Below are 18,495 nucleotides of genomic sequence, written 5' to 3' on the forward strand. Positions count from 1 at the left end.
AGAATTCTCTTTGGCATGCAGCAAAAGGTATTCTTTTCTATACTTTAACTGCACTGAAAAGAGTTGGAGGCAACAGCCTCTAGAGACAGTGATTCATCTCCCTGAGCCAAGGACACAAAATGGGACATGACAGAGGAAACACCTCTCTCCTCTAATATACACAAAAGAGCTTGTGCAAATTAAATGAGGCTACATGCAAAGATCATAATACAAAGTTAAATAAAATTTGGCACTTGCTACTTCTTATATGGTTTAGTCCTCTTTCTTATCCTAGTTTTATAGGAAAAAAATGAAGAGTTGATGATTTTAAAATGCTATTTGGTTTAGACCTTATCTCAGGTTTTCAATATTCCAAAGATTTCTGTTTATACCTCCTGACCAATTTGTGTGGGGAATATAATTTTTTATATATGCCCATAATGGAATGAACTACTTTCTACTGAAGCTGAAAGAAAACACAAATCAGCTGTGTTCAAATCTATTATACATTAGCCAGTATATTATCACACAGACATGAGTATTTAATACAAACATTTAAACTTTGCAAATAACACAATCTCAAATAGAGTAAGAAAAAGCAGTACTGAAATTACAAGATGTAGTGGGCTTTGGAGTCAGACCTCTGAAACCTGGTTTTCCAATTCAAATGCTCCAAGCCTGTTACCTCCTCTGTGAAATGAAGATAATAATACCTATGTCATGAGCTTGTTATAAAGATTCAGCAATGCATATAATGTCAAGCTTGGTCCCTTGCATAAGAGTGGTACTCAATACATCTTAGTCTTTTATCTCTCTCTCCTGAATATAAAGTGAAGATCGCAAAACAGAGTGTAGGATTCTAAAGAGAACCAGGCAACCCTTGCTTTAGCTGACACAGCACAGCCTGCTGGCAAGGCTAAGACAACTAAACACTCAGCAAGGTCACAGGCTACAAAGGCACGGCTGTGGGAGTGTGCTCTTGCCAAAAAGCCGTCAGCTGGCAAAACCCCAAGCACAAAGGAATGGCATTTTTAATCATAATGAGGCTGAAATATAGGTATTTTCTGCATGAAAAAGCTTTGAGCTATTTCTTCTATTCTTAAAAAAGAAAATCTTCACTCAATAATTAACTTTGGAAGAGACCATTAATCTACTAGCTAATAAGCTGGTTTGTTTCTTCCTTCTCTTAATTTCAATGGACCAATAGTTTTCAATAAATATATCATGCAGTAATATTTTTTAAAGTTCCTGTGCAAAAATTGCTCAGTATGTGAACTACGTAAAGCAAGGAAGTTGTCCATCTGCAAAGATGCTAAAGCAACAAAGAACTTTTTCATGTGGCTTTTTAAAGTGGTGTACTGTGTCTAAAATGTTTCCCTTTTTTTTCTTCCAGACTCATAGATCAAAGTACTGTTACTTAAAAATTAGCAAAAGCTAACAGTCCTGCATAAACTCCAATTCTCTCTCTCTCCTTAAACTTCAAGGCCCCGGCATATGCAGTCCACATGGCTGAAGATGGAACAAAAACCTCCTGTGTGTTGAGGCTATTACTCTTTTAACTGTAACTGTAAAAGCAAGCATAGAATGACAGCGTGCGCCAGACCAAATAGGATCTGTTTACTGCACACTAACCAGCATGAAACTCATTTATTTTATCAAAAGGTGAATGATGTATTCTCTTCAACAAAATGATGGGGCAATAGAAACCACACATGAAAGCAACAGACCAAAACAGGTTGTTTGGAATGTTCTATCAATGTAATTCCAATTATTGTGGTTCAATAAATCAGACAGATTATTAGTCACAATTACATTTTTAATTACTATAAAAACTGGGTTTCTTCACAATGAATTCAGAGTAATTTACAGTGTATTCCAAAATTATCTTTAAAACTAATTAAATTACCTACATGATGCGTTTGACAAAGAGAAATTTTTGACTACTTATTCAGAATAATGAATTTTTTAAAGTGCTAGTTTCTCTAAATACACACACACACACACACACACACACACACTCCACTAAATCTTTTACATAATCATATTCTTTCTGATCTATTCAACTTTTTAAAAAATATCTTTATTGGAGTATAATTGCTTTACAATGGTGTGTTAGTTTCTGCTTTATAACAAAGTGAATCAGTTATACATATACATATGTCCCCATATCTCTTCCCTCTTGCATCTCCCTGATCTATTCAACTTTTACCAAATAAGATTTCACAGTGAATTTAATAAGATACTTTACACACAGTAGATCATCAACTATTAAATTAAAATAAATTGATTTTAATGAATTTGAATGACTGAAGGCTTCCTCTGCAGTTGGTTTAAGTATTCAAGCATTAGCATCTCTACTTGTGTTGCACAGACAAGTAATAAAGAAATTATTATAAGCAATGGGCAAGACACTGTGCTAGATGCTTAGGGTATAAGACACAAGCTGTCCCAACCCTTTCTAAAAGTCTAGTCAAACAATAAAAGTTTATATTGATTGTGTGCTTATGTAGTATTTATGAGTCATAGAAGTGTTTTAAGTCTTATTTAATTCTCACAAAAGTGTTATGAAGTAGGTATTAATATTATCCCATTACTGAGACTTAGACAAATTAAATAGCTTTTCTAAGCTCAAGATCATACAGCTATTAAATGGTAGAGCTGGAATTTAAAAGCATGCCTGCCTGCTTCACCATGACATTAGTTAGGCAGCCTCCCTTAGCAGATCATTTCCATATAAGCAGGGCTCTCCCACATAATGTAGGAAGTGACACTACCTAGCAGGCTGCATCGGTGCAGTGGGCACCTGAGGACGGGCATGCCCAAGCATCCAGGTGTGATGTCAGGAGACACTGACAAGGAGATAAATGATGAACAAAATATCCCTTGGCTTCTGTTAAAAGATGAGATAAGTGATGGGGTAGTTCTGACTTACAGATTTAGGGCACCAGTTGCAAGAAATACCAAGAATTCCTTCAGAGAAGATCCTAGAGAAGGAGCCTTCATGCTGACTGTCCCACACAGGCTTGGGCATTACAGCAACACATCTTCTAGGCCAGGGCAGCCAGCGCGGAGAGCAAAACATCTTCACTCTGCATCTTACCTTCAGCTCTTGCTCAGCTGGACTGGGACCTGTCCTCCCTCTCCCCAAATTTAAGAACTTGGCTGAAAACTAAGACTGACAGAAACTCTAGATTCTTGCTTTAAAGTCAACTGACAACATCTTCCAGACTTTGCTTGTACCGTAGTACATTCTTGCCACTATTTAGAAAACCAAATTAACAAAAAGTTCACTGGCAAAGATTCTGCTCATGAATCTAGACCTCACACTACTTATTTTTGTTTCACATCTGTACCTTTTTAAGAATAAGCAGCAATTCTTTTTTTAAATTGATATCTGAGGAAAACAGGGTTCACTTTTTCATATTAATCACTGCCTACTCCAAAATCTTATATTCCAAAACTTTGAGAAAAATATACATTTGTCCCTTTAAAGTTCACCTACTCTAGGTGAACTTTTCTCTTCATATATTAGCATAGTAAAGTCAATGTCTGTCCACACTGTAGAAGCCATGTTAAATAATCCTGTTAACTCAGCCATATTAAATAATCCTGTTAATGCCCTAAGAAAACCTTAAGGCAAGAGCAAAGGCCTGACATGATAAAAAAAATAAATAAAGCAGAGGGGATCATTAAGACAGTGGAAAAAGTCAGATGAGTAAGCAGCACCAGGATGAAAAATTTTTGTTATAAATTCTTGCAAAAAGATAGAGCTCAAAAAGGAGGACTGCACATCCATTTTCTTGAACAAATACACACTGCAGAGTTACAACTTTGCTCCTGAAATAGGGTCATATAAACTTCAGGTAACAGAATACTCCCCTCTCATTTCTTCCCACTACTAGTTTTTGAACCTTGTTTTCAAGCCTTTCTTTTCTCCTTATTCATTATGCCTTTGATTAGAGACCTGCCCAATAGTCTCTACAGAACACGATTTTAATGGCATGTTTGGGTCCCTCCTTGGAAAGCAGAAGATACCTTCTACTCAAAAATAAGACTGATTCCAACCTCTGGGACTTCTGGTCTGAACCAGAAGAAACATTTTAGCACTGAAACGTATTTAAGGCTACAAACTTTGCAAACTATTCCCATTAAACAATGACCTCAAGGCAGTACTTCTTCAAGCTGCAGATCAAATACATTCCATGGTTCAGTAAAGTACAGTTTACATGCATCTCTAAGTCTGAGATTAAGGAATTATTAATTGGTTTCCATCTGGTTTCCATCCTGGAGTTGAAGTTCTAATAGCTTCACTTTGTGGACTTAAATATTTCCTTAAAAAACAGTAAACAGCAATGCTTTCCCTGACCTTCTAAGCAGATACAGAGAAAGCAGGAAAGAGAAGTAATAGAAAAAACAAGTGTAGTTAAAAATTTGTGTCTTTTATATGCCATTTGCAACAAAAGAAGAGATTTCAGCATGGGTTTTGAAAATGCCTACAAGCTACTTTCTAAAACTGCAACAATACTTGGAATAAACTTTTTTTCCCCCTACACAATGTATCCAGCTCCTACAAAGGAAAAACGACTACAGCTACTATAAAAAATTGGAGTGATCTCCTGTTATGTGATAAAGGGCCAGTTTCACATCCCTATCAAAGTTATAGGGTATAACCCACAGCAATAAAGGAGCTGTCATTTCACTCATAGCACACGTCCTTGGCACACAGAATAACTTCTCCTGAGAAAATAAATACTTCACTACTAGAATTTCCAAGGAACAACAACTCTGGGACTGATTTAGAAGCATAAATAATTACCCATTGGTAGGAAGCTGTTTTCTCACTAACTTTGGGGTTTACTACATGGTAGTTTACACACCAGGATACTCCGTAAATCTCAATGTCATTTGTTCTTAGTTAAGAATTCATTCACTGTTTTCTAAATTAACACTCAAAAATTCCACCTGCCACCGTGGGTGCAACTTTTGTTTTCTTAAACTACAGAAGTTCCTGACATTGAGTTTAGCTGACACAGCACTTCCTGGGGGCTAACTAAAAAATGCTCTTCCAGAGTCAGTCTGTACATGGGCAACCTCACAGTACTTGTATCTATTATTCAACATTAAATAAGTTGTAAACATTACTGAATAATGGCTTATTAATTATGCAAGAGAAACCAGTAAACCTAGTAAAAAAGCCTTACAGGAAAAAACTCTTTTCTTTGTATTTTCCTAAATTTTCAGAAGCCCAGAGGTGAGTCAGATCTTTATGAGCTATTTAGTCAACAAAGCTATATTGAATCAACAACAAATATTCATGTTTCAAGGCCTCTATTAAATCTCATAGCATGAGGCTCAAGTTATTAATTTCCCCTCCTCCTCACTGATAGCAGTGGGAACAGAGCTTCTGTGTGTAGACTAATCTGTCATTCAGCTGTCATGGTATAGTTATAGCAGGAACATCCTCCTTTCTTGATACAACTTTTCATCTTAAAAAGAACACACTCCACGAGTGTTAATGATTTTGATAGTATTACAAGTGATTTAAGTCATCCTTACTATAGCTTCTGTAGTCACTTTTTGAAGAGGCTGTAATCTGACATGCATTTAAAAAGCCCCATAAAAAACTGCTTTTCTCCTAAGTCAAAGTTCTTTGGCAAGAAACTGAATTCAGTGAGTAGCTCCCCAAAATAAGACTCCTACCTCCAATCACAGGCAGCAATATTAAAGCACCCATTTCATAAACACTCAAGTTCTACATTAGAATCACGGTTAAACATAGGAGCCTTCTATTTGAAAACTGTAGTTATGTGTATGTGTATACACACCGTATCTCCTAACTATTGTAAAGAGGCATCCTTATATGCCAGGTTTCCAGGAACAGTTTAGTTCTCTGAGGAAAGGCAGTGCCAGCAGCTGCCTGCTTCATTTGACTCTGTCCCGCATAGTTCTTAGCATCAGATGGCTTTGCTGTATCAGAAAGGAGTTCAAGGAAGGGTTTCAAGTACACAAACTCCATGGAAGGACAGCTATGAACTTAATTATTTTCTTCCTAAAGACTTAATTGAATTCCCTTTCCAAATCCACCTTCAATGGTGTCAAAAACAAAAATCAAAAACCAAAATGAGACTGAGAAGATTGTTATTTCTGTCAGCTTCAATTTCCTCATCTTCAGATTATGCTGTCTCTGCTCTTCTGAAGCCCTCTTTGGGCAACCTCATACTGTAGCTCTCTGGTTGTCCCACCCATTTCTTTACAAAGATCATCCAACCCAACAATACAGAAAGGCCACCAGTGCTTGTCTTGGACCCCTGGCCCTTTACTCATGCTGTTCTCTGAGACCAGGGCAGAGCATTGCTTCAGGCAGCCTGTTTCTTTCTCACTGGATGATCTTATCACCATCCTCTTGCTTGTATGTCTTTCTAAAGTAGAGTAAAGCCTGCCCACAGGCCTGTGTCCTGTCAGGGCTGTGAGCCTTGTGAGTTGAGATGGCACCCAGGGGAGTGTGGAAGCTGCTTCTATATCTTGGGCTGTATACAGTCCCAGGTTTGAGAGTTATGGTGACCTTGAATGTTGGGAGGGACCCTCCTCAAAACTCAGTGAAGACCCTCTTGCCTCTCTTTGATAACATATTAACAAGTTCACAAAGGAAAACCTCCTCTATCACAGAGGCAAGGCTTTGTGGGTGACAAGAAACCTGGAGATAGAAACTAACTTGTTAGGTTCTCCTTACTACTGAACACTGAGTGCTGAAGAAGGGATGCCCACTTCTGTAGCCACAGCAGCACTCACCACAGTGCACAGAGAAGATGCCCCAGTACATAACTGAAAGCAGAAAGCAGCCGGGCAAAGTGTAGTGAAATCTATCCTCTACCCCACAGCCATTTCTATCACTTTGCACTAGCCACTGCCACTCAGGTCATCTGCTGCTGTAACCACTGAGCAGGACACACAATGTCACTCCTTGGCACCCCAACCGTTAACAGTGGTCAGCCGCCTACTGGAATGGCTTCCCTCTCTTCTCCCAACACCACTGCCACCACAGCACATGCTCGGCTGTGTCACTGGTGAAACAGCAGGTAGGAATGAGTAGCAATTGACTAGGGGGATGAGGAACCACAGCTGGAGTGGATAAAAACAGCTATTTTATTCAACTTGAAAATAACTCTAAAGTAAGCAGGATAAACATTGTTATTTCTGGTTTACAAACAAGGAAAATGAAGCTCAGAGAGGTTTTGGTGATTTACTCCAGGTAATGCTCTACAAAGTGGTGCAGCTAATCTAGAACCTGTATCTTTAGATTTGTAACTTGATGCTTGTCCACTATAATTGTTCTACAACCTGTGGTTTATGCAGCAGGTATATTTGTTTTCTAATATCAATTTATATTCAATAATTTTCTCACTTGAAAAAAAACTCTGATTTCTTAGAAATGTAGGTTACTTCTGAAATGGTTTTACTTTATTTTCTTAATTTTTAAAAAGAATTTAATTATATTTATAGAAAAGTAATCTTCTTAAATTGGATAATTATTTATTATTACTCAAATTGATGTTCATGTCTCTCAGGATTTTCAAGTTTTCTTTTTTTTTTTTTTTTTTTTTGCGGTACACGGGCTTATCACTACTGTGGCCCCTCCAGTTGAGGAGCACAGGCTCCAGACGCTCAGGCTCAACGGCCATGGCTCACGGGCCCAGCCGCTCCGCGGCACATGGGATCCCCCGGGACCGCGGCACGAACCCGTGTCCCCTGCATCGGCAGGCGGACTCTCAACAACTGTGCCATCAGGGAAGCCCTCAAGTTTTCTTAAAGAGGTTTTTAATTGAAAATAATATGTACACTGTATTATGGTGGAAAATATTTCCTTTTAGGGGCTAGTAAATTATTCACTTCATTGCCCTCAGAGATAAATTACTCATAAAAAATGCTTTTATGAATAAGATTATATGATGCTTATTCTAACAGTTTAGGGTTCTGTGGGCCTTCAAATTTTAATTTTTTTTTAAATGGCAGTTTTGCTTCTTACAAGTTAACAAAATAATTCAATTCTCAGTAAAAATAAATATATTGTTTATTAAAGGTCTATGTTCTTTAACATATATCAAAATGGGCCCACTACAGAGATCTACAGTGCAAAGTATGTTATTTATTAGCCAGGGTGACATTTCTAGCTCAGCAGGCAGTTCAAAAGTCTTTAAAATTTTCTAGTCTGGTTACCTGGCAATACTAATCATTAGGATACTCAATAAACGTTTTTCTACATAAAAGTCAACATGTAAGCAGATATATTTGTACAGTAGCTATTCTTTCATATTGCTCAATACCTCTTGTCAATTTTATAATTTTATATATATAAAATATACATATACATATATTTTAATTCCTTTCTCTGAGTAAATCATCTCATATCTCATATATTTTGTCTCTAAACAAACTTTTAGCACAAGTTTTTTAAAATATGAAATCCCTAACAGAAATAAATTTTTAAAACTGGGAATGATGCTTTGTTCACTGCAAAAATGGATTTAGAGAAGCATCTTCAAGATAAACAGAATGAAGGAAACCAACTAATCCTTCCTAGTTAAGGAAACAAAGACTTTCCATCTTGTTCTTTAGCTGTTTTGCTTTACCACATAAACATGATTACTTACCAAGTGGCAAAAATGCAAGATGGTTTCCAGCCATGGAGAGCTCGTTGAGGCTGGGGAGCTGGCAGAGATGGCGCGGCACACACCACAGACGATTTCGGTCCACAGTGAGGTACTGCAGAGAAAGGCACAGGTGAAGCCTCTCGGGTAAAGTTAGCAAACGATTGGTAGAAATGTCTAGTGTCTGCAGCTCCTTCAAATCGCCAACCTCTACAACCAAAATCAAGATAAATTGCATCCTGATTAAATGAATTAATTAAATAAATTAAATAAAATGAATCAACACTGTAACAGTTCAACCAAATAAAATTAGTAGCTGCAAATATTTCCATAGACATTAATACTGAAGTGCAGGATTTAGGTCCAGTATACAAATAATCCAACTTAAGTAGGTGTCTTTAAATTAGTCTGCCAGAATTTTTTTAAAAAGGGAAAAGTGCTGGCATCGGAGAAAGGAGAAACACAAAGTGATGAATCTGAGCCAAAAGTCTGTTACTATGGCTTCTGCTTCCCGATGAATCAAAAGTTGTTGCAAATATGAAAGAAGAAGAATTACAGTCACTTCATGGTACCTGGTTCTTGCTACTTTTGTGGGTTTTACCTTCTATCTAAGTAGATAGTAGGAGACTTAAAAATATAAATTATAGTATCCCAGTAAGTGCACCTTGTTCATGTGAACTAAGTAGAAAATTTCTGGACTAAGAATGAGGATGGCTTTTGAAATTTTCATCACAGTTAAGAATATAATAATAAAAATGAAATTATTGTAAGGTAATATTGTCTAGCCATGTGGTTCCTCTTTTAAAACCCAAAATCCTATGAAGATTTACTTTAATCCCACCTGAATGAAATCCTTCCATTGACTCCAATATTCCTTCATTATTGGTGTCTATATTTGTAATCTATTCCATGGTGAGACAATTATGTCCCTGTCATACACCAAATCACCACTTCTGAAATGGTGGGCGGCGGGGGGAGTTCTTTATAAGGTATTCTGTTCTCCTCAGGGAAAACCACCAGGAAGCACTCAGAGCAGAGGAGGTTCTGCTAACCAGTCTCTAGGGGAAGGACATTACTCTGTCCTGGACAGCACACCGCACGCGAAGCTCTACAGGGAGCACTGTGCAAGACAAGTCTGCTTCTCTTGTATCACAGAACTTCCGTATTGAAGACCACTGTAATGCCACCTCTCACTTCTCCAACCTGACCCTGTTCAACAGGCTGTTCCTCTCAGGTTAAGGTTTCTCATGATCCCCCCCACTTGAATGCACCCCACTGGGCACATTCCAGTTTGTTCAGGACTTGGATTAGTACGAGCAATGTCTTCGCTGTTGGAGAGAAAATCTTCTGCCTCTTAGATGTCCAGTTACACAGATTAGCTTCTCTTATTGGCAAACAGCTTGGCAAACTATGGCTCACAGGCAAAATGTGGCCCATGGCCCACTTTTGTACCGCACGCAAGCTAAGACTGGTTATTTTTAAGTGCGGTAAAACCCAACAACAATGATAAGAAAAAACCATATATATATATGTACACATACACATATGACAGAGACCATATGTGGCCTGCAAAGCCTAAAAACATTTAGTATCTCACCATTTACAAAAAAAAGTTTGCTGGTCTTTGTTATATACTTACTCTTAACAGGAGTGTTTTTAATAACTATTTTTTATAAAAGTAATACAAGTGCAAAAATACATTAATTTCTAGTTATTTTACTAATATATAGAAGGGATTTGTGCTAGGAAGTTCACACTTTATTTTCTCATTTCCCCAATACTACACAAATACATATTTGAAGACAGGAGATAGGATTCAATGAATAGTCTGTGACTCCCAATGGGAGTTTTGTTCTGTTTTCACCTAACTGATGCACATGGGGGTCAATTTCACTCTTGGCTCCATTAGCACAGTATTTCCTCTAGCTAAGTCTGTCTGCCTATCTATTTCAGATTGCTTCTGATGGGGCATGTGGGGGTGAGGGAGTTGACAGAAGAACATGTTTTAGAATTGAATAAAAAGAAAAAGAAACAAGAAATCTTCCTGACCTCACTTTATAGTTATTAGGGGAGTGAAATGGGACAGAAACGCAACGAATCAGCTTACACACCACAGAGCCAGGTGCTGAGAGAAGAATGAGACAAGGTTTCTGCCACTGAGAATCACATTACATATAAAAGACATTGTGTGATAGGAGCTCAGGAAGAGTTAGATGAAGGGTTGGAGAAGCTTTTGCAAAATTTATTGAAGGAAATGAGACCTCGAATAGGTCAAAAAGAAAATGGATATAGCATTTCAAGTGAGGCATGGGGATGGGGTTGAAAGCATGAGGAAAGGCATGCAAGTGAAAAAATAAATACAACATGCACAATGGACTATTTGAGACCTGACAAGTACCAAAGATACCAATGGGAAAAAAAGCAGAAAATAAGTTCAATACAGAGGGCTTGGTGGAGACATGGGTGATAATGAATACTGGGTAGAGAAGTTTGGAATTATCACAGTGAGAACAGAACACTTCCTGAAGATTCTCAAAGGATGAAAGGACTCTTTTGGAAATATGAAAATGGTAAATATGCAGAAAGCAATGAAATGGCAAGAGACTGTAGGCTGGAAAAACAAGTAGACAGTTGATGAGAACAGAGGCAGTGTGACAGAGCTTACAGGTAAATTCCAGAGATATTTTAAGAAAAGCAGAGAGTATGCTTGGTTGGAAATGGAAAATGGTGAAACAGGAAAAAGTCAAAGATAATTTTCAAGTTTCTAGACTATTATACTCTAAGTATGGTGATGCCAATGCTAAAAACTTAATCTTTCTGTAGAAAAAAAATTTTAATTATACCAATACTTCTGAATTGCAGTACCTATAAGCCACCTACTTAAAGGAATTTGAAAAATCCATGAAATATCACATGGGAGTAAAGCAAAATAAACTATTTTCATCATTATTTCAAAAATAAATAACTGTGTAAAACAGTGTTTTGACATGGCTGCAAAAACTACTAAGGCTTGCAACTGTCCACCATTTTGATTCAGCACTGCCTTATTGTACTGTGAAATGGGGAAACAATATGTGATTATGAATTTAAATTTTCTATAATTTGATTACTTTTTTTTTTTTTTTTTTTTTTGCAGCACGCGGGCCTCTCACCGTTGCGGCCTCTCCCGCCATGGAGCACAGGCTCCGGACACACAGGCCCAGCGGCCATGGCCCACGGGCCCAGCCGCTGCGCGGCATGCGGCATCCCCCCGGACCGGGGCATGAACCCGTGTCCCCCGCATCGGCAGGCGGACCCCCAACCACTGCGCCACCAGGGAAGCCCTGATTATTTACTTTTAACAGATCAATATTCACACGCTGTTTTAACAGATATGCATACATTTTCAGATATTAAAATTAATAACACTTTTGACAAAGAAAAGAACACATACTGTCAGTATCAAAGGTCAAAGTACTAAGGAATGGGAAGAGGAAACAGGAGCTGACATTTCTTATTTCCTATATGTGATGAACAAGACTTAAACATGCAGGACTGCATATATTAAATGAACAAATGTAACAAAAGGACATTTTTGTCTAAGTAGCTTAATATATAGGCCTTTTCATTTGTTAGAAAAAAACCTGAGCTAATTATAATATTACTCCAATTACAATACTGAGTAAAATACTATATATAATATAGTTGGAAAATTAACGATTTTGTCATCCTACGAAAGTATTTGGGAAAGAGAGAGAAATAAAATTAAATAGCTTCTCAGGTGGACTGAATTAAACATAATTTTCATGACCATTTTAAAACAGGCCACAAATATAAGACTATACATGGCATCTTTATTCTAACAAAATTAAAAAATATACTTATTAAGCTCAGCTAATGGGAAGCACATTTTTAGAAAATAACAGAGTCAAACAAACTTTATCTAAGATTCTAACTTAAACAGAAGAGACAGGAAATAAACCTGGGGTAGCAATATATCATGCAGGAATAAGGAAACAGAGCCCAAAGTGTGAGCTCAAGTGAAAAACTGGAAAACTATCAGCCAAACATACATCTAGCAAATTTGGTCAAGTTCAGAACCTATACTGAGGCCAGGACAACAGGATACTCTTATATACTCTGCTGAGGACCAAGTACCCTGCTTATATCATTTCCACCAGCCTGAAGAAATTTTATTTCTTTTAGAGTAGGTATGCTGGCAATAAATTCTCTTAGTTTCCCTGGGAATGTCTTTATATCATTGTAATTCCTAGAAATTGTTTTCATTAGATGCATAATTCAGGGTTGACCATTCTTTACTTTCAGTACTTTTAGATGGTGTTCCACTGTCTTCCAGCCACCATGGTGTCTGAGGAGAAGTCCACAATTATTTGAATCATTATTTCTTTAGGTGCTCTCAAGAATTGTTCTTTATCTTTAGTCATTAGCAGACTGATTACGATGTATCTGTAAATGGCTTTCTTTGAATTTATCCTATTTGGAGTCTGCTGACCTTTTTAAATTTGTAAATTTATGTCTTTCACCAAATTTTTGAAGTTTTAGACATTATGTCTTCAAATTTAAGAATTATTATATCTGGGTAAATATAACAAACTATCACTTTTCTCCTTTTAAGTTAAGTTACGCATAACTGCTGAAAGCATTTCAATATATGGCGTACTACTTATAAGTGTAACACAAAGGTCAGTGGGGTAATGTAAAAGGAGTTCCAAAGCAGATTTTGAAAGATCTGTATAATGTAATCTCTAAAGCAATAACTAAAAATAAGATAAATACCCCAAAAAAGATAAACCCAAAAAGCCAATAAATGAATTAAAACAGAATACAAAACATATATTCAAATAATACCAAAAAAGGCAGGCAAAAGGGAACAAAGAAAGAAAACCAGATGTTACAAACAGACAACTAATAAAAAATGGCAGGCCTAAATCTAACAAGATCAATAATAACATTAAAAGCAAATAGCCTGAGAATACCAATTAAAAGAGATGACCAGACTGGACTTAAAAACAAGACCTTAGTATATTCCATCTAAAAGGAATCCATTCAAAATATATATACATAGATAGATAAAACATAAATTAATACAAACATATGCCATGCAAACAATGACCCCCCCCCCAAAAGCTGGAACTTCCAGTATGATGGATTGAGAAGGACGCCAAATCCTCTGCTGAAAAAGCAACTATAAAATTATCAAAAGCAACCATTTCAGCACTCTGGAAATTGACCTATGCTTTTCAACAAATAGAGAAGAGCTTACTCATGAAAAACTACTGCACTTCAGATTAGAAGAACAGAAATCTGTGGCATGCTTCCTTGGGGTGGCTCCTATTCCCCCATCCAGCTTGGTTAGGACAATAGTTCTAATACGGCAGGGCAGACTGCAAAGAACCAACAGCTTCACTGACAGAGTGAGCTGACTTGGAACAAAAGTCAGGGAGTCGGGGGCTTCCCTGGTGGCGCAGTGGTTGAGAGTCCGCCTGCCGATGCAGGGGAAACGGGTTCGCGCCCCAGTCTGGGAGGATCCCACATGCCGCGGAGCGGCTGGGCCCGTGAGCCATGGCCGCTGAGCCTGCGCGTCTGGAGCCTGTGCTCCGCAACAGTGAGAGGCCTGCGTACCGCAAAAAAAAAAAAACAGTCAGGGAGTCGATTTGGAACAAAAGGTGAAAAACCCGTACCCAGTACTGTTGTCAGTAATAATTAGTAATCTTGGTCACAAGCAAACATGAAAGACCAATGATTTTTAGGAGGCTGAGGGGTTCCTGGTTGGGGAAAGCAATGGAATAGGCAGATAAGCCAGAATTGCAACAACGAAGAATGGGATATAAAGCAGTCAGAAAGTATTTCATAGACTCTCCATATATCCCAGGCTGACAGGAGGCGGTGAGCAAGCACAAGGGAGACCACAGAGGGCTCCAGCTATTTACATATCCCAGGACTACACAGAACTTGCACACATGAACAGAGGAGAAAAGAGAGGGCCCAACAGAAAATAATAGCTGGGGTAAAGTTGAAAACTGCCTAAACATTAAATGTGTTTCTGAATCCATGCACAGATCCACTGGCAGAGGATAGGAGCCTTACTAGCTTAAGGTGTTCAACCACTAAGTTACACAGACACAGGGCCAAATCATAGAAAGCTAGGCTTAAAAATTAAAACAAAAATAATGACAACAACAAAAAAACATGAAACAGAGACATCAGTCACTGTGGAGGAAATGAATTTCATGTTTTTAGTCCAGGCAAATTACTAAGATAAATAAGATAGCAACAATCTTTAGGTAGGAAAAAATAATCAGGATCCAGAGTTGCTAAAATATATCATTTAAAATGTACAGTTTAAAAAAAATTATAAGACATACAATAAAACAGGAAAGGGTAACCCATGTCTAGGAAAAAATGAGTAAATAGAAACTGATTCTAAGTGGACCCCCATGTTGGATTTAGCAGACAATGACAGCAGCTATGATAAAAAGCAGCTATAATAAATATGTTGAAAGAACTAAAAGAATAAGTTTAAAGACCTGGTGGAAATTATGATGACAATGACTCGAAAAACAGAAAACGTATTCTCAATAGAGATAAGAAAACAGAAATTTGGGAGTTGAAAGTACAAGTGAAAAGAAAAATTCACTAGAGAGCCTCAACAGCAGGTCCAAATAGGCAAACAAGAAATCAGTGATAAACAGGTAACAAAAATTATCCAAATAGAAACCAGCCAAAAAGACTGAAGTAAAGTGAACAGGGTTAGAGATCTGTGGGACAAAACCAACTGCACAAACATATGTGTGACAGGATTCCCATAAAAAGAAAAGGAGAATGAAGGAGAAGAAAAAAATATTAGAAAAAATAGTGGCCATAAATTCCAAATTTTGATGAAAAATATTACTCTAAAGATCCAAGAGATTCCATAAATACTAAGTAGGATAAACACAAAGAAATCCACACTTATACACATCAGAAACTGTGAAAGACCAGAAAATCTTGAAAACAGCAAGAGAATAATTACTTATTATGTTTAGGGGAACAATACACACACGGCAAGAAGATGCACTCTCTCTACTCAAGTTTCTAGCAAATGCAATAAGGCAAAACAAATAAACTAACAAGAAATATCAAGACTGGAAAAGAAGTAAAACTTTCTTTATTCACATATGACATGCTCCTTAGTAGAAAATACTAAGCAATTAATAACAATTATAGGAACTAATAAACACTTTATTATTGTTTGTCTGTTTGTTTCCTTGGGGAATTGCTCTGTGTTCTAAATCCTCTACTGGGACCAAGGAACTCTTCCTACCTCACCCAGGAAGAGTAGGAAAGCCCTCCTGAGCTGGTGTGGTGAAATGGGGGGAGGGAAGAAAGATGGGGGCTGGGAAATACTCCTAAACCCCAGTACAAGGAGACTCTCCACCTCAGTGGAATAAAGCATTTCTCCTTGGGAAATTCATTCCTGGGAGTATCCACCGTGTGCCGTGAGGTACCCTACTTACACTGTAACCCTCAATCTCAACAACAGTTCTGAGGGGGTGGGCATCATTGCCCCATTTTCCAGATGGGGCCTCTAAGGCTCAGAGAGGTAGAACTAGTCACTGTCAAGATCACCCATGTAGAGCCTGGTGAAGGCCAGGCTGGAATTCAGGTCTCTTTGGCTCCAGAGTCCATGCTCTTCCCTTCCCTTTGCCACGAGGCCTCCAGGTGTCTAAAAACTGAAGCTCCAGGGGTCTAGTGTTCACAGCTCAGGTATTTGTAGGCTGAGGATGTGCCCAAGCCCCCTCTGGATGTTATTTGATCAAATGAAGAGCTCTGTCTTTTTTAAAGTCGCTGCCCCATGTGACGCTGCCTTCCAAATCCTCCTTGTCCCCACCCTCCAGACACAGCTCATGGCCCAGGGAGCAGGAAGCCTGGTTCCTAACCAGGCTCATTGCTGTGTGCCCATAGTTAAGTCCTTTGACATCTCTGAGCCTCATTCTGCAGGTTTAGAAATCCAGGCCAGTCATGGGGCCTTCCTGCTCCACAAGGCGGGGGGCACACACCCAGGGGGATAAGCCTACACCAGGGGTGCACAGGGACTGGCAGAGAGCCAGCACCCTACAAACACGCCAGTCCACTGGGCATGATCTAGCACCAGGAACCAACACTTTTAACAAGGCTACAGGATACAAGATCAATATTTTTAAAACCAATTGTATTTCTATATACCAAGGCAAACAATCCAAAAATTAAATTAAGAAAATAATTCCAGGACTTCACTGGTGGTGCAGTGGTTAAGAATCCGCCTGCCAATGCAGGGGACATGGGAAGATCCCACATGCTGCAGAGCAACTAAGCCCGTGTACCACAACTACTGAGCCTGTGCTCTAGAGCCCACGAGCCACATCTACTGAGCCTGCGGGCCACAACTACTGAAGCCCACGCACCCTAGAGCCCGTGCTCCGCAACAAGAGAAGCCGCCGCAGTGAGAAGCCTGTGCACAACAATGAAGAGTAGCCCCTGCTCGCCACAACTAGAGAAAGTCTGCACACAGCAATGAAGACCCAAAGCAGCCAAAAAAAAAAAAAAAAAAAAAAGACAATTCTATTAACAACATCACCAGAAAAGAAAATACTTGAGAATAAACTTATCTGCTGAAAGCTACAAAATACTGCTGAGAGGCAAAATATCTGCTGAAAGCTACAAAATATTGCTGAAAGAATATCTAAATAAATGAAGTCAGTTCATGTTTATGGACTTGAAGACTTAACACTGGTTAAGACAGCTTGCTCTCCAAACTGCTATAACACAACCCTTATCAAAATCCCAAGAGGCTTTTTTTTTTTTTTTTTTTTTTGCAGTACGCGGGCCTCTCACTGTTGTGGCCTCTCCCGTTGCGGAGCACGGGCTCTGGACGCGCAGGCTTAGTGGCCATGGCTCACGGGCCCAGCCGCTTCATGGTATGTGGGATCGTCCTGGACCAGGGCACGAACCCGTGTCCCCTGCATCGGCAGGCGGACTCTCAACCACTGCGCCACCAGGGAAGCCCCCAAGAGGCTTTTTAAAGTAGAAATCAACAGGCTGATTTTAAAATTTATATTTGATGCTGCAGAGGGTGTGGAGAAAAGGGAACCCTCTTGCACTGTTGGTGGGAATGTAAATTGGTATAGCCACTATGGAGAACAGTATGGAGGTTCCTTAAAAAACTAAAAATAGAACCACCATATGACCCAGCAATCCCACTACTGAGCATATACCCTGAGAAAACCATAATTCAAAAAGAGTCATGTACCATAATGTTCATTGCAGCTCTATTTACAATAGCCAGGACATAGAAGCAACCTAAGTGTCCATTGACAGATGAATGGATAAAGAAGATGTGGCACATCTATACAATGGAATATTACTCAGCCATAAAAAGAAACGAAATTGAGTTATTTGTAGTGAGGTGGCTGGACCTAGAGTCTGTCATACAGACTGAAGTTAGAAAGAGAAAAACAAATACTGTATGCTAACACATATATATAGAATCTTAAAAAAAAAAATTGGTTCTGAAGAACCTAGCGGCAGGACAGAAATAAAGACGCAGATGTAGAGAATGGACCGGAGGACACGGGGAGGGGGAAGGGTAAGCTGGGACAAAGTGAGAGAGTGGCATGGACATATATATACACTACCAAATGTAAAATAGATAGCTAGTGGGAAGCTGCCACATAGCACAGGGAGATCAGCTCAGTGCTTTGTGACCACCTAGAGGGGTGGGATAGGGAGAGTGGGAGGGAGACGCAAGAGGGAGGAGATATGGGGATATAGGTATATGTATAGCTGATTCACTTTGTATAAAGCAGAAACTAACATACCATTGTAAAGCAATTATACTCCAATAAAGATACTA

General features: G+C 38.6%; 1 protein-coding gene across 5 annotated transcripts in view; it reads right to left on the reverse strand.

The window, feature by feature from the left end:
* The window catches only part of LRRC28 (leucine rich repeat containing 28), a 191,612-nt gene that overhangs the window by 53,334 nt on the left and 119,783 nt on the right, over nucleotides 1-18,495 (reverse strand). For all 5 annotated transcript variants that reach the window (XM_079698970.1, XM_079698973.1, XM_079698972.1 and 2 more), the window contains exon 7: nucleotides 8,628-8,834. In XM_079698970.1, coding sequence (XP_079555096.1) covers nucleotides 8,628-8,834 — 207 coding nt within the window. The remainder of the gene's footprint in view (nucleotides 1-8,627; nucleotides 8,835-18,495) is intronic.

Source organism: Hyperoodon ampullatus (genome assembly GCF_949752795.1).
Source record: "Hyperoodon ampullatus genome assembly, chromosome: 3".
Classification (NCBI taxonomy): domain Eukaryota; kingdom Metazoa; phylum Chordata; class Mammalia; order Artiodactyla; family Ziphiidae; genus Hyperoodon; species Hyperoodon ampullatus.